At 37.7% G+C, this 26782-nt stretch overlaps 2 protein-coding genes across 2 annotated transcripts; one reads left to right on the top strand and one right to left on the bottom strand.

Moving 5' to 3' along the window:
* Positions 1 to 1120: 1120 nt before the first annotated feature.
* TFPI2 (tissue factor pathway inhibitor 2) lies at positions 1121 to 5738 on the bottom strand. Its single transcript, XM_004475693.5, has 5 exons — positions 5429 to 5738; positions 4952 to 5134; positions 3841 to 4017; positions 2479 to 2649; positions 1121 to 2147 (listed from the first exon to the last, which is right to left on the bottom strand). The coding sequence occupies exons 1-5, from the start codon at positions 5514 to 5516 to the stop codon at positions 2068 to 2070; spliced, it is 699 nt and encodes a 232-aa protein (XP_004475750.1). The 5' UTR covers positions 5517 to 5738; the 3' UTR covers positions 1121 to 2067.
* A 15249-nt stretch (positions 5739 to 20987) lies between these two features.
* Positions 20988 to 24992, top strand: GNGT1 (G protein subunit gamma transducin 1). Its single transcript, XM_004475692.1, has 2 exons — positions 20988 to 21083; positions 24864 to 24992. The coding sequence occupies exons 1-2, from the start codon at positions 20988 to 20990 to the stop codon at positions 24990 to 24992; spliced, it is 225 nt and encodes a 74-aa protein (XP_004475749.1).
* The last annotated feature ends 1790 nt before the right edge of the window (positions 24993 to 26782 follow it).

Genomic DNA, 26782 nt, shown 5'->3' with positions numbered 1-26782 from the left:
GTTTATGTGTGTGTCTCGAAGTATAATTATGAACTAATAGATTTTTATATATTTGATGGTTCAATGTATTGTGTTATTGTGGTCATTATTTGGTTTTGATTCTCATATTGTCAATGTGAGCCTGTTAATGTTGCTTTCTGTTGGTTTGGGTTTTAGTTTAGTTTAGTTTTGTTTTTTACATGATTCATTATTTTTATTGCTTTCTTTCTGGAATAAGTTGACCCAGGCTTATTTTATAAATTTCCTGCCACAGACCCTTATTAAGTGACTTCTTCCAGGATCCCAGGATCCTTTTTATGAAAAATAGTATATAAAGAACACATTCTGATGCTAAATATACTTATTGCTACTGAGTTGTCATTGCTTCAAGAATTTTTCAGTGGAAAGATGGGAAATAGGTATTTTTAAAATGAGGAAAAAATGAGTTCACATTGATATTTCTAATTCTAATTTAAAATGTCAAGGTTTTTACTTAATTTCTTTAATATTATATTTATATCTCCTCTTAAAATCTTGATTTCTAAAGAATGTAAATACTTGCATTTTCTTATGGAATATACGTATACTACATATAAGTTCAAAATAACAATACCATGATTGCTAATAATGATAAGATTACTAAATGAATTTTCGAATTTCTTCTGAATTTTTAAATTATATTCCCCCCCAAATACATAGTCAAAATGCTAGTTTTAAAAGTCACTGACTATAACTATATTATTTGTGCAGTTACACCACTCCCTTTAGGTAAATATTTTCAATATCCTTATACCTTCTGCAGTGTTTGCATGTAAGTTTTTGTTTTTCATGTTGTTCTAGACAATGTTTTTAAATATATAAATATATCCTGGGAATCAGATGATATCCATACATCTAGACATTTCCTCTTTCCTAATTCATAATTTCTTCAATCAATTCCCTATTGATTAGCATCTGGTTTGTATCCAGTCTTCAGCTACTACATATAATGGATACTCTCAGCCTATATTAGTTTGTATTTTTGTCATAATACTTTTGGAATAGATTCTTAAAGAGGAATTGTTGGAGTATAGGGCAAACACATTTGTAATTCTGATAGAGGGACATATTTTAAACATGTTAATTTTGCCAACAAAATGTAGGAATTTTAAAAAAAATTTTTATTACAGAGAAAGAAAACAAACTATTTCACTGGGCTTAGCATATTAAGCATAACTTATTGTGAAATCTAAATTATTAAGTTCATACATGGTTTCTGGTGTAATGTTAATAAACATCTTGCACAGTACAAAAATGTTAATAACAACTTTGGTGGTCTCCAATCCACTATGTCTTAGGAAATAATGTAACAATAGTAAATTTAAGATCATCTGTTTATATTTACACACACATATATATTTGAATGGGTCTAGATAGATATAGATGATAGGGATGATAAAGGAATACATATAGATTTAATCATTTTCCTAGACGAAAACATTTCTGATTTCATGAAATTTACTAGCTTTTTAATTCAGTCAAAAAAGTTATTTTATGATATGTTAAATAAATCACCTTATCTTCAACTGCAATCCAGCCCAAAAGAAATGTTGGTACAGTTGCTAGTGTCTACTTAACAGGGCTGCATATATTTTTAAAGTATTGGTAAATCTGCATTTTTTCTCCTTGGGCTTAAATTATAATCCACATTTTTAATGCAAAATGAAATGTATTTTCTAGTTCTTTTTATGCTCAGATTTGTCAAAAGTATATGTTTCTATTATCTTAAACTATTTCAGTTACTATTATCTTCTGAGATCAGAAATAGTACTCCCAAAAACTGGGTGAGTCAACATATTTGCTTTCATATCTTACGCATTGCAAGAATTCAATCTCATTAAAAAACAGCTGGACAGTATACTAAAAATGATAGATTCACATTTGAATAGTAGCTAGTTATGTATAAAAATACACAAATATGAAAAGTAACATATCAATACATCTGGTAAATAAATCACATCTGATTCAAGTGCTTATGCTATCAGATTATTCTTCAGATAAAACCATAAAGGCAATAAGCATTCACAAGATGACAATACAGGAAAATGGTTACAATTTCTTCTGAATTTTCGGCCTTCTAATGGCAAAGAACCCCTTTGGTATCTTCTTTTTCTTTTCCTTCTTCAAAGCTAAAGTCAACAAAATAATAATAAATATCATATGTCTTCAGTATGTTCATCATACATCACCATTTCTTACATGCTTACAAGTTCACCTTATCTTATTTTTAGTGATTATAAAGTCAGTTAAATATATACCCAAGTAATAAACAAAGATACAGTTACCGTCTACTGTAGCTAACCAGTAGAAGCATTTTGAAAGGGATCAGTACTAAAGTACTATCTGTACCAGAGTACTAGAGATGCAATATGATATTAGTAAAGTGAATACAAAAATATAATATTGCTTATGAATTACTTATGAAGTTTGTTAAAAATGGAATAAGAAAAAATTCACTACCGTTTTCACAACTTCGTTTGCAATCCTCCATGCTAACAAAGTTATTTTCATTCCCTCTGCAGCCAGTAAAGGTGAAGGTCTCACAGGTTTTGTGTCTTGAATTAAAATAATAGCGAGTCATATTAGCAGAGCATGATCCCCCGTCTTTTGGACTGTAACAAAATGATGGCCCTTTAGAAAAAAGAAGTATAAAATAAGCAATGCTATAATAACTAGAATTAATAAATTGTGATAATCTCTGAAACAAATCAAGAAAATCTAATCTCATAGATGCCTCATTCTGAATCCAATATATCATACTAAACCTTTGAAAATGGGGTGTCTCAAATTGCAGAAAGGTTTACATGCTATTTTGGGGGAATTCTAAATTTTCATAAATGGGAAGGACTTTCTTCTTTGTATCATTTTGAAAGTCAACATAAATTAAACCTGAAAACCAGATATCAGGTAAAAATGGGATAAGCTTCAAGGGATATTATATAAAATGCTTTGGTAAACTTCTCTGGTGTTAATTTTATTTAAGTGATTTTATCACCTCTCCTTCTCTTACTAATCAAGAATAGCTGTATCTTATTCCCAAGTAGCCACTAGAACATTTATATCCACACAACTTAAAAGAACATCAGAAGCAATCACCTCCGCATTAATTCAAGATTATGCATATTTAACACAGAAGAGTTATAGAGCTTTATCAAAGTTTTCATCAAAGCGAATTTTCTTTTGTTGAATTTCTTTATCTATGTGTCTACACTGTGCATGGGAAAATGCCTGTATTGGTTCTCTCCACAAATACTAATTACTGCCCAAGTAATTCATCATTTCAAGAATTACAATGGGGGAGGAACAGTAGGTACGAAATGCAGAAATGTGGAGAAGAGGAGGGAGATAGCGATCTATTTGTACTGCAGTTTGCAGTAATTAAAGGATACAGAAAACCAACAAAAATTTTTAGAAATTTTCAAGTTTCACCATTTAAAGTCTGTATATATTAATTATCTCATATATATAGAACTGATTCCATACAAACCTGAGGTCATGGCATTCACTAATAAACATTGTAATTTATGTGTATAAATTGAGTAGATGGGAAATACTTCTAAAGAAATACTGTAGAAGAGCCAGAAAAATGTGAATCATGGCTTTGCCACTTTTCAGTCCTCAGAACTTGTCAGATCATTAACTTCTCTAGCTTGTGTCATCGCATGTAAAAATGGGGATAATAATAATTCCTCACAGGGCAAAAGTGTGAGGACTGATATATGTGAAATCACCAAAACTCAAACCATACTAATTTCACATCAAATTATTGGTTTTTCTCCCAAAAATCTAATGAAGAAATTAAATTTTTAAATTAGCATTTACTTTTCTTTGGTGCACAGTAGCCCATACAGGTAGATTCATCGGGGAACCGGTTCTTCTTGCGGTTACACCCGCCAGATATTTTTTCACATGCCATGGAACTTAGATTGAAGAAATAGTCTTCTTTGAACTCCTTACACTCTTCTTCATTAACTTCCCATCGGCAAAATTTGGGAACTTCTAGCAAAAGAAGGGCAATAAAATAATGTTAGTCAGAAGCCTTCTTTTCATTACATTCAAAACTTTATTTTCAGAAACAACTGGGGGGAAAAGACCTCCTATTTAGTGTCAAGATAATAAACCCCCAAATAACTGTCCACTAATCCAGGGATCTAGTTTTTTTTAACACAGCGAAAAAATAAAATATGTATCTGATTAGGCCATGATATATCTTTCAAGTTCAAGTGGAAAGACCCTCAGTTCTTTCAGAGTCGTCTCTGATTGTTTCGCATATGAAGTTAATCAAGGCTTATTGTCATGAATACACATTTTTCCTTGGCTCAGTTCCTTGAAGAGCTAAACCCCATGTGTTAGAGGCCTTAAAAGATACAGTAAAAATTAATTAAAAATAAGAGAAAAGCTGAAAATCAGTATATGGGACCCTCCACTAGAGTCCTAGACTAACCCAAGACATGCTTGGCTTTCAGCGCAAAAAGTACGATTATAATGACCTAAATCACAGTGAAATATTAAAATCCTTAAGAAGTATTTTAGGTTGTTGGATAATTGATTGAGGGAAACGATGTTCTCAGTGACAGTTAAAAATCATAGGTTTGAAACTAATGATAAATACAGAAAAGCACTTAGGTTGCAATTAATTCACTATAATTTTGCATTAATTATGCTCTACCGTGAAGTAACAAATCTTTCTCCAAGTCCTCAAAGGCGTTGAATTATGATAAATAAATGTCGAGTCAGGAGAGAGTACATGAGTCAAAAGTTGTAAACTTGTGGTTACTTTCAGGAAACTGAAAACCACCGAGGCTTCCCTAAAACTTGAGAAAAATTAGGGCTAAAATGTACAGCAGAAAGCGGAATGTGGAAAACTAGTTAAGGTAGACGAGCCCTTCTGTGCAAGGCGTGGGCAAGAGCGTGCCTCCGTGTGGTCACTTACTCTCTATCATCCCGCAAGCGTTATCACAGGCCTCCTGAGTTTCGAAATTGTTGGCGTTACCCCGGCAGCCCCCATACCAGAACTGGACGCAGCTCTGCGTGATCCTGTCGTAGTGGTACCTGCGGAAAAGGGCCCGGCACGGCCCTTCGTCCGGGGGCAAGAGGCAGATCTCCCTGTTATTGCCTGCAGGAAGGGCAGAAAGAGTAAAAGATAGGAAAGGAGGTCAGATGCTTTTCCTGGGAAGAGGAGGTATCCCTGGAGTACTTTCCAGTCGCCTCCGAGCAGAGCAGAGGGACTTCGCAAAGAGAAAAGGCAAAGCTGGCAGAGTGCCCTTCCCCAGGGCTCGGCGGTGCGCTCGGCCGAGGCCGGGGGAACCAGGGCGCAGCGAGGGTGCGCGGGCTCCCGGGGCCTGCCGCGCGCTCCCCGCCCCACTCGGAGGAAGTCCAGCGCCAAGAGGGTTCCTCGACGGCTCGGTACCTGTGTGGGCCGGGGCCAGGGTCCCCCAGGCCGTCTGAGTCAGGAGCAGGGGCAGAATCAGCAGCTCCAGAGGACGAGCAGGGTCCATGGCTCTGGGGTCTGACCCGCCCGCGGGGCGAGGCGTCCGAGAATGAGCGGCGCAAACCGAGGGTGCGCGGCGTCCCGGCCTTAGGCTGCCGAGGTGCCTGAGCCGCGGGTGCCCTCTTTATATAGGGTGACGGTCCTCCCGACCCCCGACGGGGCGGAGCGCGCATGTGCGGAGCCTGGGCGCCAGGCTGATTCACGCCGCGAGCTGACCCCACCGCCGGGCGCCGGAGTGTGCTGGGAGAGGAATTTCCCCTCAAGTTGAACCTGCCTCTCTAACTTTCTCCCGTGACAGCCCGATGTGTGTGAGTGATGGGAAATCTGCTAGCTAGAAAGAAATGTCCTGAGGGTGATTGCGCAACTTACCAACTTGCAGCTTCACCTCCAGAGCCTGAGTCCACGCCTTGAAAGCACTAAATTCGTGTACTGGAAAGGCTGAGAGAAAAGTATATTAATGGACTGCAGGGAAGCTAGGCTCATTGCAGTGAACCCTTTAGATTAGATCAGAAATGTAAACGCGTGTTTTTATTTGCTTATATTTACATGTATTTCAACTGAGATTTAATTTACATTTAATAAAAGGCACTTGTAGATTAAGTGTGCAGTTTGAGTTTTGACAACTATACACACCCTTGTAACCACCACTCCCGTCAAGAGTTATATCATTTCCATCACTCCAGAAAGTTCCAAGTTAACCGTCTCCCATCCCCCCTCCAGAGGCAACCGTTCTTCTGTATTCTGTCACCGTAGATAAGTTTTGACTTTTCCTGAATTTCATATAAATGGAAATATAAGTTATGTGCTATTTTTCACCTAACTTCTTTCATACAACTCCCGTTTGTTAGATAAACTCATATTATTGCATCGCCAGTATGTTCCTTTTAATGTGTGAATAGTGTCATAATGTATGAATATGCCATAATTTGGATACCAGTTCTCCTCTTGGACAGTTTTCCTGGACTTTGGTGTTGTTTCCAGGTTGAGACTCTTGTGAGTAAGCTGCTGTGAAACATGCTTATTAGTGAAGTCTCTGTGTGGACATGCATTTTTCTTACTCTTGTTACAATACTTAGAAATATTAGAAATATCTCCCTCCAGCCATGTATGAGACTTTTATCAATGATTTTTTTTTTCTTTTTTTTTATTGACTTTGTAATAATATTACATTAAAATATATATGTGAGGTCCCATTCAACCCCACCCCCCCACCCCACCTCTCCCCCCCCCCCAACAACACTCGTTCCCATCATCATGACACATCCATTGGATTTGGTAAGTACATCTTTGGGCACCTCTGCACCTCATAGTCAATGGTCCACATCATGGCCCTGCTTTTTGATACTGAACAGCCCAAAGATAGGTGGCCTTTGTGTGTGGAGGGGAGGCTTTGACTAGTATCAGCCCCTTCCCACACACTTTCTAGTGTCAGTTCATCTGTAAGGTTTATAGCTCCTTTGGCATGTTAGCCTGGGACTTTTTATTTACACAAAAATTATCTGTGCTGGAATTTTCTATGAAATATTAGAGATATTTTGGGAGAACACTATAATGGGTTCTCTTCATGAATGCCTTCCCTTCAAGCCCTTCTCCTCTTGTTCCACTCCTAGCTTCTCCTGAGGACACTCGAGAGAGTTACAGGAGTTCTTTTCCAACTTTCTGGGAATCTCTGAAAAGTACAGGGTGCTCACTCACAGTGCATCAATATTCTGAGATATTTTGTGTAATATTCCCTGTGCTAATTTTCAGTTATCCAGATGTCATGGCATAGAATCATATTCTTAGGAAAACTAGCCTGGACTGGGAATATTTGGTGTCACTTAAGCTGCCAGCTGAGATTCCCACACACCCATGATTAAGAATCACAGCAGGTGGTGTGAGGGTAATGTTTAACAACCAGCTTTCCAGAAGGAAAAAAGGGCCCACTTGTATTGTTTATTTATTTCCATAGTGTAAATCCTCCCACTGTGGCTGATTTCAAGCTACCACTGTGGAGTCACTGAGTACAGAGTTGGGGAAAGATGAGTACAGTGAGCTCTCCAGAGCCAGAATTAGTGCAGGCCAGCTCCAGCATGCCATCCACTGAGACGCCCAGCTGGCCGTGAAGGCCCCTCCCAGGACCTCCCAAAAGTGTTATCAGCAGAGGGAAATTTTACCAGACATTTGGCCAAGATCATGTTCAGGAGAAAATGTGTATTCTTTAGAAAATGATGAAATATACCCCTAAACTGAACTATAATAAAATTTAAAAATGGTGCTGACTCAGAGTTTTCATTCAATATTGACTTACCACTTCTTTTCTTTGCTGGACATTTTTCAAAATGCATTTTTTTACAGAAGTTGTGAACTTATAAAAATATCATGAACATGTGTGGAATTTCCATATAACACTCTTCCACCAACACACTACCTTGTTGTGGAACATTTGTTACAGATTATAAGATAATATTATCAGACTATTACCACTAACTATACCCCATAGCATACTTTTGGTATATTTTTTCCATACTCCCCTGTTATTATTAACACAGTACATCTTTGGCATTGATACAAGAACATTACAGTATTGCCATTAACTACAGTCCTTAGGTTACATTAATTGTATTTTCCCTGCTTCCCCACATTCTCACCTCCTTGCAATAGTGATATACATTTATTCTAGTTCACAGAAGGATATTCTTGCATTTGTACTACTAACCACAATTCTCATCCACTTCTCAGTTCACTATGCTATTCAGTCCCTAGATTATTCTCTAGCTTTCTTTCAATTGACATTTACATCCCTAGACTATGCTTTGCAGCCACAATACCATTTATAAACCAGCTGCATTAGTTCTACTCACTATAAGGTATTACCATCAACTCCATCCATTTCCACACTTTTACAGTTAAGCTAATTAAATCTCCATACATTAAGCATCAGTACTCCCTCTCAGCCCTCATCCTATCTTCTAAAACCTATACTCTAGGTTTTAACTCCATGCATTTATTCTTCATATTTATTCTTCAAATTACTGAGACCAATATTTGTCCTTTTGTGTCTGGCTTATGTCACTTAGCATAATGTCTTCAAGTTTCATGCATGTTATCATATGTATTTTGCTGGACATTTTTGATCATTCTATGCTTCACATAAAAATGGAACCTTTTGGACCAGGGAAGATTTATTAGGAAATAGCATGGGAAATAGTAATGGAAAAGAAAACTTGAGAGTCAGAAAAGGCCTGGGATTTACTTCCTGCTCTTTTGGACAAGAAACTCTCTGAGCCTCAATTTTCTCATCTATAAAATGGGGATAGTAATTCTACCTTGCAGGTGTGTTTGAGGGTTAAATGGGAAGTGTGTAGGCAGTTGAGGAGATTTGCTTCAGCTCCCTCAGTATCTGTACAGGCCTTCCCAAGCCCTAATTCCCATTGTGAGCCTTGATGCAAAATTCTGAGACTGGGCATCAACTTTAATCAGCAAGTAGAGCATCACAGACAAGCCTTGTAGGACTGAAATTTATGACCTTGCTCCTATCACCTCTGTTCTTTAGCCAAGTTCAGAGACCACCTGAAATTCAGGGCTTATTCAATCAAAGCAGAATACTCAGTCCACTCAGGCCTACTGTGACATGTGCAGAGTGGAAAAGGGACAAAAACAGACTTCTCACCTCTCTGTGGTACAGACTCTGTAGATACAGGCAGAAACTAGTGGTCAGTGAGACATTCTGGAAATGTTAGTTTCCTTTCCTTTGTCTCTGCAAAATAGGTTGCATTTTAAACACCTCTATGACTATGGAACAGTGGGACAGGTAAAAAAAGAGGTAAAGAGAATTGAGCGAGTAGGATAGTTGGAAGTTTGAGATTGTCGAACCAATCTATCGGGAAGGAAATTTGTTTCTCTTAATTGCAAAACACTTGATTGCTTTTATATCCATGAAAAAGATATCATTCAATATCAGGGGATCTAAATTCCTGGGGCCTACTTTAACATTACTGAATTGACCCTTGGGATCATCTGGAAGGAGCAAAGTAACCACTGTAGTCAGCTTCCAGAGGGACGTCAGAGCACTTCCATCTCCTTGAACCCAGTGTCTCAGCCTAAAGATTACTGGGAGGCTGAGTAGAAGAATTCCTTTGTCCAAAGTCAACAGGAAGTACAAGGCTGGGAGGAACTGGGAAGAACAGTCGTCCACACTGACTTCTCATGACTATCCCAAGTGACAGTTCAGTGGCTGTCACTAAAAGACAGAGGTTCAAAACAGTTTGGCATTCTGTAAAATAAGGCATGGAATTTGAATGCTGAACAGATCTATAAACAACATCTATTCTAGTAGTTTTTATTTTACAGAGGAGTAAATGCACACCTAGAAAGATAAAATGTCTGGTCATGCTTCCTTAGCATAGTTGTTGGCAGAACTAGAATGCACAGTTTTTATTCTCAGTCTGAATTCTTTCTAACATACCCAGGCCTCTTTTTACAGTAGGAAGTACTTAGAGTAGAATACTAAATGGCAGGATTAAAAATCACATAAACTCCAGTGAATTTGGGAGCAGCTCTGCAGGTGCCAGATTCTTAACTCTTACTTTTCTCACACTTCCGCACTCTGCCCCACAGGAAATAGGCATTTGGGCTACATTAGCCCCAGAGTTCACAAGCTTTGTATGGTGTCTATCCCCTGAGGGTCCCACAGGCTTGATGGGTGACCAACAATTTAAGAAAGGGATTGAGGCAGATGGTGTTCCTTTTTCCCAGACACTTTGGAGAAAGGATCCTGTCTGTCTCATATGTGAATCAAGAGAATGAACTTAGCCTAGCTATTTGGGGACACATATCATGTAACACAGTCATTTAAAGTCTTACATTTATACCTCCTTAATCAGTAAGGACAGTTCTTGCTGCCCATTGGTGTAAGCCCTGTCAAAAGAAAACCTGAAATGAGGCCAGCTGGCACTAATGGTGAGTTTACACCATTAAGGTGTGAAAGGCAGTTCATCTCTTCCAAGAGACAAATGGTTAAAGGTTAGGTAACTCCTTCACCAAGCAGGCATTTTTCTAGCTAGTGGGCCATCTAGGAAACAATGTGTATAGCAATGTTCTCTCTGTCAGACAGAGTGCATTTGAGATTGTTATATACTAAGGTGGAAACACATAAAAGGATGAGACATTCTCTATGCCTAATTTTTTTTTAAAAAGATTTATTTATTTATTTAATCCCTCCCCCCCCCCCCCTGGTTGTCTGTTCTTGGTGTCTATTTGCTGCGTCTTGTTTCTCTGTCCGCTTCTGTTGTCGTCAGCGGCACGGGAAGTGTGGGCGGCGCCATTCCTGGGCAGGCTGCTCTTTCTTTTCACGCTGGGCGGCTTTCCTCACGGGCGCACTCCTTGCGCGTGGGGCTCCCCAACGCGGGGGACACCCTTGCGTGGCACGGCACTCCTTGCGCGCATCAGCGCTGCGCATGGCCAGCTCCACACGGGTCAAGGAGGCCCGGGGTTTGAACCACGGACCTCCCGTGTGGTAGACGGACGCCCTAACCACTGGGCCAAAGTCCGTTTCCCTATGCCTAATTTTATCATTCCTATTCTCCCTAGGGAGAAAAAGATAATGGAGTATATACAATATGTCCCTTCATCTGGTCATTCTTTCATTCACTTATAAAAATCTGAGTAAATGTTTAAAATGTGTCAAACTTGTGAGGCATTTGGGATACAAAGATGAATGAATATATCAGGGATTCCGTAGAAGAACAGGGTAGACAGATGAATACTACACAACTCAGTTACACTATAGTGTTCAAGTGCAATATTAAAGATATGTACCAGGTATTGTGGAATCACAGAGGAGGAAGAACATAAATTATGAGGAAGAGTTCAATGTAGAAGGAAAAACCAACCCACGAAAACACATCTGACATTTTATCTTCTACTCATTCCTAGAGACACAGAGACTCATCATCAGCTAGTTGCTTTGGTTGGGTCTTTTAGGTGGTATGACACTAGCAATGCCTTCTTCAGAGGGCCAGAATCTCAGAAAGCCCTTCTCTGCTTCCTGGGTGTACGTTCCTTAAAATCTCATCATGCTTACTACTCAGGATGCAGACCATCTTTACTCTCTCAGTTTCCTGAATCTTTAAGAGTGTTTGGTATCCAGAAGCTTGGGACAGTTTTTGGACTATTTTATCCAAACCTTCCCTGGCATAGCACAGCCTCACCACCTACCCAGAATCCTTACCTCAGTTATCAAGCCTCTGGTGAGTAGCACATCAAGAGTGGGCAAGGAAGAGAAAATTTCCTCTAACTCCAGCATACCATGTGAGAACCTCACTATTAATAACAATAATAACAGATATAAAATTTGCTGAGTTTTCAATGTGCCTCACATTCATTAGTTCATTAAATCTCTCAAAATAACCACTTGAGAACGATATTTTATCCTCCCAACCATGCAAATGAAGAAATCGAAGCTTCAGACAGGTATGTGACTTGCCCAAAACTCTACAGCTACCACAGCTCTGCCAAGTCTTGAACCCAAGCATTCTGAATCCTAATCCCCTGGCATTGCTCACTGTGTGCACAGCCTTTCTCTCTGCATTAGGAGGTGTGGAAATCAGGCTCATTATAGATAACATGCACTCATGACCCTGGGCAGAACCAGAAGAGCTCTATCTCAAATTTTCTTTTTACTCAAGCATAAATTTCACAATTGAGAGCAAAGGAATAGCTACAATTTAAATACATTGCTGTAATGCTCCAAGGGCAACATCTGCCAAGGCTGATAATCCGATTAGAGGATTGAGAGAGTTAATCATTATAGTCCTCATTTTCAGAGTTATATTTAGCAGAAAGTAATAGACCTTAACCATTCTTCTGTTAAGACACCTCTTCTTCCAAAAAGCTCATCATTTTTATAATACAGACAAAATCTAAGGTTAGTTACACACTAATTACTTAGGTGTTTCCATAAACCTTCTAAGTGTTCATTTATCCTATCTTTTTGTGGAAACACTTTGGCATCTTAAATCATAAAATCACATAGAAGGGACAACATATCATTCAGAGATAGGGGAAGCTACAGTCTTCAAAGGTCATCCAACTCCAAGGACTCTCTCTCTATATATGTATATTTTATGTGGACTATTAACTGAGGGAAAAACTGAATTGGGCTGAATGTCTGTGTTAGAAGAGATTGAGAACACTAACATGGACTATATACACTGAGCTGGTCGGAGAAGGGTGAGATATTCTTTCTGGCCAACTGAACCTCCCACATTCTTGGTCTTCTCTTCTGTTTCTAGCCCATTCAGAGACCAACCTCTTGTGTACTGCTCTGGACCCTTTCCCTTCTTGCCTTCTTAATTTCCCCCCTTTTATTCCTCTCCTTTGTGCCATGTCCACCTTTTCCTTCAACACACAAGCCTACATCTTAATAGTTTCCATTGGGAGTGCTCCATCTAGAATTTTTTAAACCCAGATTTAAAGTTCATATATGACTCTATGTCCCTCTCCTTTAAGGAATTCATTTTACTACTCCCTTTTTCAATAAAGCTTATTTTTAAAAATGGTCTTCACTATCTGCCTTCACTTCCTTATCTCCTGTTTTTCCCACATTTCACTCCAATTAAACTTCCATATTGGGTGGAGGAAGAATAGGAAGTGAACTTTTGAAGGGGACCCTTCATGTCACCACATCTTACTGGACGTCTTGGTACATGTGACACCCAATGCAATTGTCATTTTGGTCACCAAAGACCACATGCTCCCATCCACATTTCCTCTAGCCTCTCAGTAGTAATTGACAGTGTTAAATACTTTCTCATTCTTGAAATTCTTTTCTCTTGGACTTCATGACACCAAATTCTTCTGGTTTCTCCCTATTTAATTGACTATACCCTCTCAGTCTCTTTCATTGTTCTTCTCCTCTGCCTGACCATTTTAAATGCTAGGGTCACTCAAAGCTCAATCCTGAGCACTCTAATGGTACTCTCTTTTCATGTCATTTCAAGTAATTACATACCTTATACCAAATAAATACACACTTATACCAATAAATATACTCCTTAAGCACACACATATACATACACATGCACATGTGCTAACAGTATAGACCTCTCATCTGAATCCCAAAGTTATATTTGCTTAATATCTCTGCTTCCATGTATAGTAAACATCTCAAACATCATACATCCTAAATTGAAATCCTACTTGCATGCCCTTAGTTTTCTTCCTTTCTGTAAATGCACTTTCTTCTACTTAGATTCTCTAGCCAAAACTGTGAGGAATGAGAGGAGTCATTCTTGAAACCTCTCATTCCTTCATTGCACAATCCATCAATAGTCCTGTCACTGCTACCTCAAAATCACATTTTAAATCTGCCCATTTCTCCTGCTCTCCAGCTCCACCAATACAGTCAAACCCATCAGTTCTTCAGAGACCACTATAGTCAGTTCTTACCTAAAATCCCTGTCACCACTCTCTTCTTCCCACTCAGAGTACTTTTAGCACATAAATATGACCATGCCACTATACTTTACTTCTTCCAACAACAACCAAAAAATCAAACTCACCATTGTTCATTTTATTCCTCATCATGGTTTCCAAGATCCTATGTGATCTGATCACCATCTCCTTTACTGACTTTGTCCCTGGCACCACTCTCTCGGTCTTTTTATACTCAAGCTACAATGTGTTCTCTATTCCCCTAATACTCCAAACTTGTTGTCACCTCAGGTCTTTTGTGTGGCTCTTCCCTCTGTTTGGCCATTCCCCCTGCATGAAATGCTCATCTTCTTCATGAAACTATCTCCTTCATGGCAGTCTGGTCTGGGTCCCATGGATACTATGTCCAGTCCTTCTTTACAATGTGGCTCCACCTCCCAGTCAGTGCTCATCATTTTATGGCATCACAAATTTTCTTTGTAGCAATTATCACTTGATGTTACTATGTTTATTAATTTTATTTCACTTGTCTGCTCCTTTCACTATTATTTAACATCTGTGAGAGCAAGGAACTTACCTGTCTTCTTCATGACTGTTTCCGACCACCAACAAAAAGACCTGGGGTGGAATCTCATAAACATCTATGGAATTAGCAAAATTTCCTACAATTACCACTATTCCTCTGCTTTTCAAGTGTCTTTAAAACCCAAAATGCTCACTAGAAACTGAAACAGATTTTCTCTGGGGAAGAAAGTGAGTTGTAGTAGAATATATTTGAAAATAAGTCACCTGTAACTTAAAAATAAGCTAAAATGTAGAGAGATAATGATATTCATAGAATATAATAGCAACCAATCCAAAAGCAACTGGCTTACAAGAACCAAATGTAATAAAATTTGTGATGAACCTGGTTAGTTGATGAAAAAGCAAAAACACAAACGACCATTTTTGTGAGAAAAATTTCATCTGAAAAGAGTGATTTCTACAGTAATGAGGTATAAACATAGTAAGACATAGGAAAGCTGACTTTGCTGCTGCATCTCCAAGCAATGAAAAGAGTGCCTGGTCCACGACAGTTACTCAATGAATATTTGCTACATAAGTGAACACTGTATTAGCTACTCCCATTTTATAGGTCCAAGCAGAAAGACAGAAAGTAAAAGAATATATATGGAAATAAAGTGATAGACACATTGCACATAAGGCATTGCATGTGCAGGGTCTGGAACACGATAAGTGCTCAAAGCTGTGGTTAATATCACCTCAGTCCTCGTAACAATACTCTCTCCTCTGCTGGTTTCATTTCATCTTCCCTGACTCTAGAGTGCTCCAGGATTGAGTCCTCTGTCACTCCCTCTTTCCGAGTTACCCTGGATGTTATCAGGCATCTTTCCTACACTGCAGACTGCCTGCTCTAATGAATGTCTCCCAGGCATCTCAAACTTCATATTTTCCCTTTCATTGTCTTCCAGATCTCAAGAAATAGCAAATCCCTTCTTCCAATTGCTCAAGTGAGAAACACTGGAGTCATGTTGACTTTTCTCTTTTTCACCTGCATCTAATCTGTCAGCATATCCTTGGAAAATATACTAAGAATCTCAGTACTTTCCCTACCTCCTTATCACCCTGATTTTAGCTACCATCACATCTCACCTCAATTACTGCAATTGTCTCTAACTAGTGTTCCCTTCTTTCACCCTTATCTCTTAAGGTCTAGCCTCAATATGGCTGCCAGAGTAATCCTGCTAAAATAGATGTCAGATAATGTCACTATTATTCAACACCCTCCAGTGTTCCCTAATCACCCAGAGTAAAGCAAAAGTCTTTACAGTGACCTATGAGACCCTACATGATCACTGATATAATAAAGTACTTTTCCCTCATATTCATTTGACTCCTTGTTTCAATACTGGTTCACAGCTTCCCTTGCACTTGCTGTTCTCTGGAATAATCCTCTCTTAGCACATACCTGACCACTCCCTCATTTCTCTTGGGTTTTCATTCAAATAGTGTTGTCTCCAGGAGGTCTTCCCTGGTCACCCTTCCTATAATTGCAACACTTCTCCTGGTACTTCCTACTCGCCTTCCCGGATTTATTGTTCTCCTTGCCATTCATCACAATCTAATATGCTGTATATTTGTCTGACTCTCCTATTAGAATGTAAGCTCATTGAGGGCAAAGGTTTTATCTAATTTTTTTTCTCTGCTCTATCTTCAAGCATCTAGAAATGCACCTGGGACATAATAGGCACTCAGTAAGTACTTGTTGAATGAATACATAAAATATTAGCTGTTATCATTTTATAACCCAAAATTGAATGCCAAAACAAAAAAGACAGTATGGGATCAATTTACATCTGTATGATTACAAGCTTATTGTGCATAAAAACAATGAATTTGTTTCTGAAAACTTGTGTCAAGCAGAATGATTATAAATCAAATAATATTAAAGTGTGCTGGCAACATTGTTATTTCAAAGAATCTTTTTTTAAGCCCCTACTAAAACAAAGGACTTTTAAAATATAACTTGAATAATTTTCCCCTAATATTGCCCAGCATAAATTAAATATTTTATTTCTCAGGTTTTCTTACATGTGCATCTCTTCTGCATAAATACAAACAGAAAACAGGCAGCCTTTGAACTGTAGACTAGCCCATCTTAATTCTAACAGAAATTAGCAAGAAATGTAATGGATACTCTGAAATATACACTGAAACAGTGACATCTTGAGCTTCTCTGGATAGTTCTGTCCACCCTGAAGTGTTTAGAAAAACACTGACACATAGGTTTAGTTAAGGAAGATCCCTGCCCTCCATTACAATGGTCCCCATGGCTTGCTCTCATTGCTCAGCATATCCACTTTTCCTTTCTATACTTTCACAATGTAACTCCTGTCCCTGTATTTGAGAGGTCTCAAGTCATTAAGATCTAAGCATGTAAAGTTTTGTATTTTCCTAGGAGTTGCATTGAAAATATGCTATATTTAATTCCCCTTCCCTAATGAGTAGCTTCTCCCTTAATAATCCTTTGAACAGATAACATCCTTGTTGGCCAGTTTTGGCTATTAAGAACTCATACTGGTATTTGAGACCAGGGAAAGTCAAAGCCAATGTGCTTTCCTCCCCTTCCCCTGGGGCTCTCTGACAATGAGTCTCAACCCCATCTAACTCAGAGTTCCCATTGCGTAAAAATATTTCATAATGGTCCATTTAAAACCACCAATATGATGCCTGGATTCTATTATAAATAATACAAAAAGAAAAGCAAATCATAATGAATGGAGTGTGTTTCGATATGACTACACCAGAAAACATAATGAAGGGTTCACTTGCTTTTACGTCTATGTAGAAGCACTGTGGACACAACAGCTATGAGTACAGGATGACACATAGGAGTGGACATTCAGATACATAACGTTCTGAGAGTGAAAAATTCTTGGTAATGTTCTGACAAAATCAAAACATGATCTTTTTTTATTTATAAACTATTTGCCTTATCAGAAAATTCAGTATATATAAAAACCATGAAAACTTTTATGTTTATATGTAAAATGAAAGTTAAGTTCAAGGTCCAAAATATGACAGAGATTTTGTCTAAGTGAATGTCTGTCATGATGTTTGACAGAATTGCTGGATCTGGGATGGTTCATTTTATGTATCATAGTCCTGGGAAATGCAGTATGTCTGACAGCCCTCATCTATTCCCACAAAAAGCGATGAAAACCATAAATCTGACAAATTTTCAAAAGGTCCCCCAGGGGGCAGTATTGTCCCCATTGAGAACCACTACGTTATTGATGTGTTACAATTTCTGAGCGCTTCCTCTGCCTTCTCTTCGTTCTCACTTTTTTGGTCTTTAGATCCCCTGGTGGAAATGCCTGATGGAGGAAGAGATAAAAGGGCAAATCTCTCCTACTTTAACTCTGGTACTTTTCTCTCTGGGTTAGCTATAACTGCCACCTTAGCTTGTAGGTCTATGGGCCCTCAAGTCTCCCTTTATATTCCAACCAAAAGTGGGGTGGGGAGGTTGGTAATAGGGCCAGTAATCTGACCTAGCTCCTCTTAGGAATCCCTGTGGAGAGGCATGGAGAAATGTGGAGTGTGGTCCCAACCGGTGCTAAGATTCTGAAAGCTTATGAGGTGAGGATGGAGTGCCTTGTGATGTAATCCGGCTAGGTTGCCCTTCATTGTGTGACCCTGGGCATTTCAATTCTCTGAACCACATTTGCCTCATCTGCAAAATGGAAACCTTGACTTAACTTTGAACTCTGAATTTTTGGAATCTCCATGCAGTTAATATACACTCCCTTCTCTGTATGCCTGAGAGGCAGGTAAAATTTGTGATCCCATATTTTAAATTTATTTATATGCATACAAGACCTGTGGCATCAAATTTCACAAGCATTCTCTACTTGTCTAACAATATTCTTCCACCAAGTGAACTGTGCTCTTAATTTAAATATTATTAAGCACTGTGAATCACAGCATTTTAAAGTTGAGAAATCATTTGTTAATAAAGTGAGAGTAGATAATGTGCCCTGTCTCTAGAGATGCCTAGGTAAGTATTTATGACATAGGTTAAGTGGCTTTATCAGTAGTGTCTGATTTTCTTCTGTATATCAAACAATGTAGAGAACAATATTATAGAAGTTATGACAGTAATGGTCTCTCTTGTAAAGGCTCTTACAATCCATTTTCTCTTAAAGATTAAGATCCCTAGAGGCAGTTCCTAAAACAGGGACTCTTTTTCAGGTAATTTTTTAGGGGCAGCTCTCAGGAGAAATGTCTTAATGAGTATAGAAGAGCAGATTGGGGCAGGGGTAGTAGCTAGACAAGGGTGAGATTTTAAATCTAGCATCATCTTAACTCTGGACAATTCTCAACTACACCAAGGATTCTCAGCAAAGAGACAAGAGGGGCTGGGCTATTTTTATCCCCAGAGATGACCAAGCATTTGTTACAGGCTGCACTCAGGGACTAGTTAGGGACACAATCTCCTAGAGATCTTCAGGCAAAATGGTTCCCACCAGCCAAACTGTAGAAGCCTTGCCCATGTAATTCCCAAGCAGCCAACAACCATAGCTGCTGGTCAATAGGGACTCTATCCTGCAAAAGGGAATCTGGACTGGGCACCATAGCATCTGCTATGCATGGTATTAAAGTAGCTAAGTAATGTACAATGTCCTTTAAGCATGGTCGTAAAGCTCAGTGCCAGGGAGTAAAGTCTGAAAGCTCAGAGATACAGAATAAGCAAAGAACACCAGTCTGTACAGGATGCAGACTCTGTGTGAGACATTGTTATAAACGCTTTACCTAAATTATCCCATTAAATCCTCTGAACAAATCTACAATGTAGGTACTGTTATTGCCTCTATTCTCAGTAAACAGAGGCAGAGAGGTTATGATACTTGCTTAAGGCCAACAAAGCTGGTAAGTAGCAGTGAATGATCATTTTATTGGCCATAATATGGTAGAACATTCCTCAAAGAGAGGAATCTCACAACCAAATAAAAATCTCTTGGGTAGAACCCATTTGTTAACAAGTTTCCTAAGTGCTTCAGAGCCACTGCAGAGTGGAATGAGAAGTTTTCCAAGATGAAGGAAAGTCGTTCAAAGGACGATGTCAACTGGTCAGAATGATCAACCAAAAGAGATGTACTTGTGATTCCTATAGATAGCCTGGAAGGAGTGGGAAGTAAGGTAAGAATAAAATTGAGAGTAGTTTCTTGGATACCAAACAATAATTACACAGAAAGAAATAATCTTTTTTATAGTCACATTGTTTCTTAAAATAAAGAGCACAATATCAAAACTAAAAAGCATAGCAAACACTGGCCTATTTTTCCATATGGTCTTCTTTTTTACCTCGATGTTGATCTATGTAGGCATTTACCATGAAGCATATAATAAACTATCTCCTTCCCAGAGAAGAAAGGATACGAGAAAACTAGTAAAGGAAACAGTATTTTCCAAAGGCATTGGAAATGAAAACACTATGCAAATACAAGTAATTAAGTTAATCACTGGTATACTTTTTTAGCAGAATATTATTATGCAGATGTGCAATGGTATGTCATGCTCTGAAATCGCACCAATATCATGAAATACCTCATTATAGAAATTGGGAAAGAAAGACAAAAGAGAAAAAGAGAGAACTGAAAATGAAGAGCCTATTGGCATGCTGCCACTTGGCTACAATGAATTATTTTGCAGGCAATGGTACAGGGGTCCTACCAATTGCTGAGCCATCATCCTCATTGCACACTGATCTAGTTGAGGAACGGAGAGAATTTTAAGAAGGCAGATGGAATATTTATCCTTTTATGGTGTACATTGGTAGATCAACTCACAATGTCCTCTTTAACCTGCTACATTTGCTCACCATCCTTATCCAATTTATTGATAGCTAAATACAAATTCCAAGTGTTATTAGAAAAAACTTCTAAATAACATGTTAGTTTATTTCTGATTAATAGGGCTCTTTGCTTGCTATATTTCCATTCCCTTGGTTTACATTTCAATCCATTATTTATAGTGTACTTACAATGACACTTTTTAAATGGTCCCCTGTTAATACCAGATTAAATAGTTTAGTGATTTAGGGGATTAATGAGCAGTCCTCAAAATGACCTCAAGATAACTTACATGGCACAGATCATTCAGTGGAGTGATTTGGGGTTAGGAATGAGGATTGGAGACCCAAAATTTTATACTGTGTGAAAAGCTAGGGAAAAGGAAGAACTTTGGGGACATAAGCTTGTATACTGACTAAACAGACCTTACCCGACAAATCTATGGGCAGGTGTTTAGGGACAACTGCTGGTGTAATCATATTAGTGAAGATTATAAAGAAGCTTCAAAATCCCTAGGGTAGTGTGCAGTGCAGGAATTGTTCAGGGAGAGTTCATGAGAAATTGGTTACTGCAGAACATTTTAAAAAACAAAGTTAAAGAGTTTACTAAGTAAGCTGAGTTCTGAGGGAAGGGTTGGTTAACATTGACTTAAAGCAAGTCGAGGAATTCCAATGTGTGAGCTAACCTTCTACCTTTTCAGCAGGGAAAAGATGCCCGTGATCAATATTGAGGATCTGACGGAAAAGGACAAACTGAAGATGGAAGTTGACCAGCTCAAGAAAGAAGTGACACAGGAAAGAATGCTGGTAAATTGTTGCTGCTCTCTTTTGAATTTTATTTTAAACTGGTGTTGCTATGGGGGTTCCAGGTTAGATTATAGTCACCAGAGAGGGTCAACATAGGCCAAGTTCATTATTCCAGTAAAAATTCACCCAGGTAAAATTCATCTACAAAAAAGAAAATTAAGAATTTAAAGTCTAAGTCAAGAGGTCAGCAATGACTGTCCAGGGTCCAAATGCAACCCTTCTCCTGCTTTTATATGCGTTGTAATCTTAAAAAAAAAATTTTTTTAAAGAAAGAGCAATAAAGAAGAGTATGAAACAGACCAAAGCAATGAAACAGCAAATAGGTATTTTGACTCTATTTTTCTAAATTTATAAGCATCTTTATATTTGATGCCATACTTTCATATTGTGCAAACACTTTTAGTTATGACCTGCCCCCCTCCAGCACTGTTGTGGCCAGTAATGAATGAGCACATTTTATTCTTCCTTTGCTAATACAGGTGAGTACAAGCATAAGAACTCATTGGCTTCTCCTAAAAATGTCTGACAGATCTTGGGAAATGAATATCAAGAGTTTTCTGCCTTTAGAAAGAGCAGAGATGGCAAAGAGATGAAAGTTTGCACCAAACTAAAAATGACTGGGGCTTGGAAAAACAACTCATTTGATCAGACCAAAGGGAAAAAGAAAGGAGTTTTATTAACTGAGTAATTATTAATCCCAATCAAAATTGGGATTTGGGCTTCCTTTATGCTTAGAACATGCTCATAATTCCCTTTTGTGCTTTCTATACAGACTGAGACAAAAATATATTTTGTCATAAAGATAAAATTAAATCTATAAATAGCCTAAAAGCTTGGAAGACACACCAGTGAATGTTGAAGTCTTTATCTTTATAGTTTGGTGGGAAAAGACCTTTGGGATTAAAGAGAGTGGGTATATTTTTGTCTTAACTTGAAATATCCAGAAGCTGTTTCATTATTTATATACTCAGGATTGTTATCGCTTTTTTTCTGGGCAATTTGATTATATTCCCTGTTTATTATTTGCTGTGTCCTTGGAATTTCCATTTGGGGTAAACTTCACTTCATCTTCTTTCAGACTCTTGAATTCATTTTCTCTATTACTCAACTGCCTCCTTGCTTTTGGATGTCAAGCTAATTTTACTATCAGAATGCAAAAATTATAACCAAGGAAACAGAGTAATATAATCAATATTTATTGAACCAGGGGCTCAAAGGAAGGTAAATATGAAAGAGTCACAAATCTATAGACAGGAAGTCTTATTAAAGTTCATTCTAATTATTAAAAATATTATTACAAATTATTTGACACTCAGCCCCATGTTTTAAGAATATAAGGAATAGCACTGCTCCCAACTATTACATGGAAGTATGAACAATGATTGGATCTGAGGTTACAGAAGTCAAACAATCCAAAGATTTTGGGTCAACGCTGAATGGAGTCAGAGTGATGCAGTGGAAGCGCACAGACCTTCCCAGAGTAGAGAACTGGCTTCTTCAGTGTGTGACCTTCAGCAAGTGACTTAAGATCTCATTGCTTTACTTCCCTCATTTCTCAGATGAATAGGTTACATTCGCTTTTCTCCTAGGCACTCTTTTAGTTCACAGACGCTGTTAACTGGAATCTAGTATTTCTTTCCAAAATTAAGTGTCCAGGAGAGGTTAAAAGTCTAACGTTTTAGATTTTGTTTTTCCTTATAATTCTAAATTTTCTTTCCTCCTATTTTTTCCTATATCTCTAATCTGTACATCCAGACTGATGCCCATTTTTTCCTAGTTCATCTCATCATGTCATTCCTTCTCCTTGCTATTTACCTAAGAATAAACTTTGAAAGGACCAGAAAATTCTGTTAAATGGTATTTCATGAGCCATGGAACTTCCAGGTCCTGAACCCATAGCTCAGACACAGGGCAAGACAGTGTCAGTATAGGATAGTTAAGTGGGTGAACTCTGGGGTCATAGCTCTTCTACATCCACAATTTTCTGATTGTGAAACCCTCACATAAGTGATCTAACTTACTTGTGTCTCTGTTTCTTGGTAAAATGAGGAGAGTAATAGATAGCATCTAATTCGAAGGGTAATTAGAAGGAATAATTGGGCAATACACACAAAGCCCTAAGGACAATATTTGAGACACAGTAAGTGCTTTCTAACATTATTATTGTTGTTATTTTTATAGTTACTGTTATTTATGAACCAGGCTGACTCATGATATACCTCAATCTATTTTGCTGTCAAGGTACTAGTATTATCAGAGTAAGACAACTTTTTGGATCCTATTATAAAGCTGACAGGTTTTTAATGACTGTGAGTCAATATATAGGCAGTAAATGAAGACAATCTTTGTAGTGATAGTTAAAAATATCTACCTTTTGATTGAGCCCCTACTGTGTGCCAGGCCTTATTAAGCACTTAGTAAATTAGTGTTGCTATTTCTATTTTATATATTAAGTAGGTGAACTTTAAAGGAACTACCATTACAAAGGATATATAATTTTGCAAAGACAAAATGCAAACCTGGGGTGGCTTAATTCCAGTGTCTATGTCTTTTCCACTATGCCAGTTAACCCTCTATTGAACTACATATCGTTATAATAAGCTTCACCAAAATGGTTTTAAATACATATAATTTAGGTAATTTATTGCTTCTAGACCCCTTAGATCCTCAGATCCTAGTCAGATACTGTAAAAACCAGCCCCTCGCTAATTCTTGAATTAATCTGCCTTTGGTATCTAGATGGAGCCAAAAGAGCTGCATAGTTGAGGAGAAAAAAAAGGAAATCAAAATAACTGAATATTTCAAAAGTGTGTGCAAATCTGCAGGCATAACCATATAATGGAGTCACCTAACCAGTGTTCCTTTGCCCCAGTTAAAAATTATTTGTTCTGAAATGAAGACAATGAGTTTGCCTTGCTAGTCTAATTTTGCTTGAAATGTTCTTGGTAGTTCTTATTATGTTTACAGTTTTTTATATGGGTTTGATTATGTATAGAATGTAATAGAGAAATTAAGTAATCATGCATTTAATTTGTAACAATGAAATATATTGTTTTTTTAAAAAATTCAATAAAAACTACTATTGAGAAATTTAGTACTTTAGACAAACATTATCCAGATTTGTGGTCTATAGTTATCTAATTTTACTTAGTTTTACAAATTTTGATGACTTTCCACATGACAAAGGAATAATGTCTACTTTAATTTCTTGTAGTTTGGCTTCTTTCTTAGCATAACAGGCAATTTTGGACATACTGGATTTTTGAAGGAAGGGACGTGGAAATAAATTATGAACTGCATAGTTATAAACAAACTGAAATAAATACAATTTGTGTCAAAGGAAAGAAGCATCCCACAGGGCCTCTCCTACCTTAGTGGGGGAAGGATGATATAGAATTGCGAAGAACTCAGACTTCTAAATAAAACACACCAGATTTAAATCTGAGCTTCTATATTTACCGACTGTGTGACAAAGGTCATTTTTCTCAAAGAATGAAATTAGATAATATATGGTCTTGGCTCATGTTAAGAGTTTAATAATTATTCCCTTCCAACTTTACAAGTCACATTTTCAGAATGAGGAAAAGATTTAATCAGTGGGCACTCTGGTGACATTGTTGACTGGTCTTGATCCTTTCTCCTTTGGATTCCTGGAGGCAATGTTTGCTGGGATTCCTTACCTGGAGTGTGGCCAGATGCTTATTACAATAAATACATTCTTGGATTCTGCAGTACTCAGTTTTAAACAAAAAGACTGAGCTCTTTCTCCTTTCCCTCAAGGTGTCCAAATGTTGTGAAGCAGTAAGAGATTACATTGAAGAAAGGTCTGGTGATGATCCTCTAGTAAAGGGCATTCCAGAGGACAAAAATCCCTTCAAGGAACTCAAAGGAGGTTGTGTGATTTCATGAAAAAATCCTTAGAATATCTAGAGTTTTAATGACAATACGCGTTTTCCCTCATATATGTTAATACTTTAAAGCATGTATATGAATTTTTTAATTTATAAATGTAAACTCTTAATAAAATTTGGGATGTGATAATGCATAACTATGTTTTTCTTTTTGTTTTCTTAGCACAGGGTCTAACACATAAGGGACACAATAAACATTCTTGACCCCTTTCTTTAAAAATAACTAATGCTTTATGGATGAATCGGTTATTCCAAGTGGCCAGCATGAAGTTAACATTTTATGTTCTTTTTTTTCCCCCTCAACATTCATAATATTTCACTCAGAAAACTTCATGGCCAGAATTATATTTTTTTTTCAAAACTTTCTCTTGCTTACAGTATTATTAAGTCTATTTTTCTTTGATACACAGCTGATCTACCTTGGTGCAATATGGGCTGTGAAGATTTTTGTGATATTTTATTCTGTTTCCATTTCTCCCCTACCCCAGGTCATTGGTGATGGCTTTAACACAATCTCTTCCTACATTCTTACCCAATTCTACTTGTGACCAGTGATGAGACTTTTCCCAGGAGGCCAATTGGATTATGTGTTTAGTCTGTAGTCATGGAACACAGTGAATTTAGCCAGCACCAGATTAAAGGTTATGAACACAGACTTTGGACCCAGAGAATTCTAACTTTGCCATTTATTGCTTGGCTGATTCAGATAAATTACTTAATCTTTCTAAATCTCAGTTTCTTCTACTGTGGAGTGAGGACAATAATGACGCAATTCCTTCATATATAAGAGGATTAAATATGCTACTAGTGTAAATATAGCACTTAGTGCATTGGGCCTGGTGCACAGTAAGAGCACAATAAATGTGAACAAGCACTATTCCTGGGAAAAGAGCTGTACCAGCATTCCAGAATCCCTTAAGATACATGCCCTCCCATGAAGAGTTGCACCAGCATATTCCTTTTTCTGTAGAAGCTTGAGGACAAGATTACAGAAGAATAAGCTACCACTCCACAGCATCCTTCAACCTAAGCAGTTTCTGCCTGGCACTTTACTGAGTTTGCTTAAACCAGATTTCACTACCTTTGTGCTAATGACTAAGAAAGATAACTTGCCTCTCCTTCTATAACAAATAAGTGTAATTGCCCAAAAGTGGAAACTATTTGTTGTCAGTGTTCCTTGTTGCTCTCTCGCATTTACAATGCTATTCTTGATGCATCACTGATCAGAATACTCAGAAATGCTAATTGATTGTCATGTTTAAAAGAATAGGTAAGAACAGTCTTATTTTTGTGGTATGAACATAAAGATCATCCCAAGTTCGGCTCCTAGCATAGTGCCCTCCCACTCTGTTCACAGCAAGTGCTGAACAAACCTCTGTTGAATTTCTCCCAACCCTTGCATTTTGGAATGGAGAAAAGCAGGGCTCAGCAAAGTGAATTTATTAATGCCTTGAGGTCAAATTCTAGGTTTCTGGATGACTAGTTAGCAACACACTCTAAGACATACCTTTATCAAATATGCTGTGGGTATTAAGGGATTCTAGGATAAACTAATGAGTCTTCTATTTCTTTTTCTTCAGGAGAAGCTCTTCTCTCATTATTTAAAATTATATAAATCCCTCTCTCTGCACCCCACACCCAGCATTTCCTATCCACCTTTCTTACTCTATTTTCTGCAACCCCACGTATCACTATCTAGCATACTATATTTCTTATCTATTTATTTATAATTTATTTAATTATTATCTGTCCCTAGTGGTTTTCCATGTACAGTGATATTTAGTGAAG

Source organism: Dasypus novemcinctus, chromosome 5 (genome assembly GCF_030445035.2).
Source record: "Dasypus novemcinctus isolate mDasNov1 chromosome 5, mDasNov1.1.hap2, whole genome shotgun sequence".
Lineage (NCBI taxonomy): Eukaryota > Metazoa > Chordata > Mammalia > Cingulata > Dasypodidae > Dasypus > Dasypus novemcinctus.
This window is presented reverse-complemented; position numbering and strand designations above follow the sequence as displayed.

What these genes read in the sequence shown, in the direction of transcription:
- GNGT1 (XM_004475692.1), top strand. Translation starts at nt 20,988, where the DNA reads ATGCCCGTGATCAATATTGAGGATCTGACGGAAAAGGACAAACTGAAG. An exon ending in TGACACAGGAAAGAATGCTG is followed by an intron (nt 21,084 to 24,863) that starts GTAAATTGTTGC and finishes CTTTCCCTCAAG; the next exon opens with GTGTCCAAATGTTGTGAAGC.
- TFPI2 (XM_004475693.5), bottom strand. Translation starts at nt 5,516, where the DNA reads ATGGACCCTGCTCGTCCTCTGGAGCTGCTGATTCTGCCCCTGCTCCTG. An exon ending in CGCTTGCGGGATGATAGAGA is followed by an intron (nt 4,018 to 4,951) that starts GTAAGTGACCAC and finishes TTCTTTTGCTAG; the next exon opens with AAGTTCCCAAATTTTGCCGA. An exon ending in CTACTGTGCACCAAAGAAAA is followed by an intron (nt 2,650 to 3,840) that starts GTAAATGCTAAT and finishes TTTTTTCTAAAG; the next exon opens with GGCCATCATTTTGTTACAGT.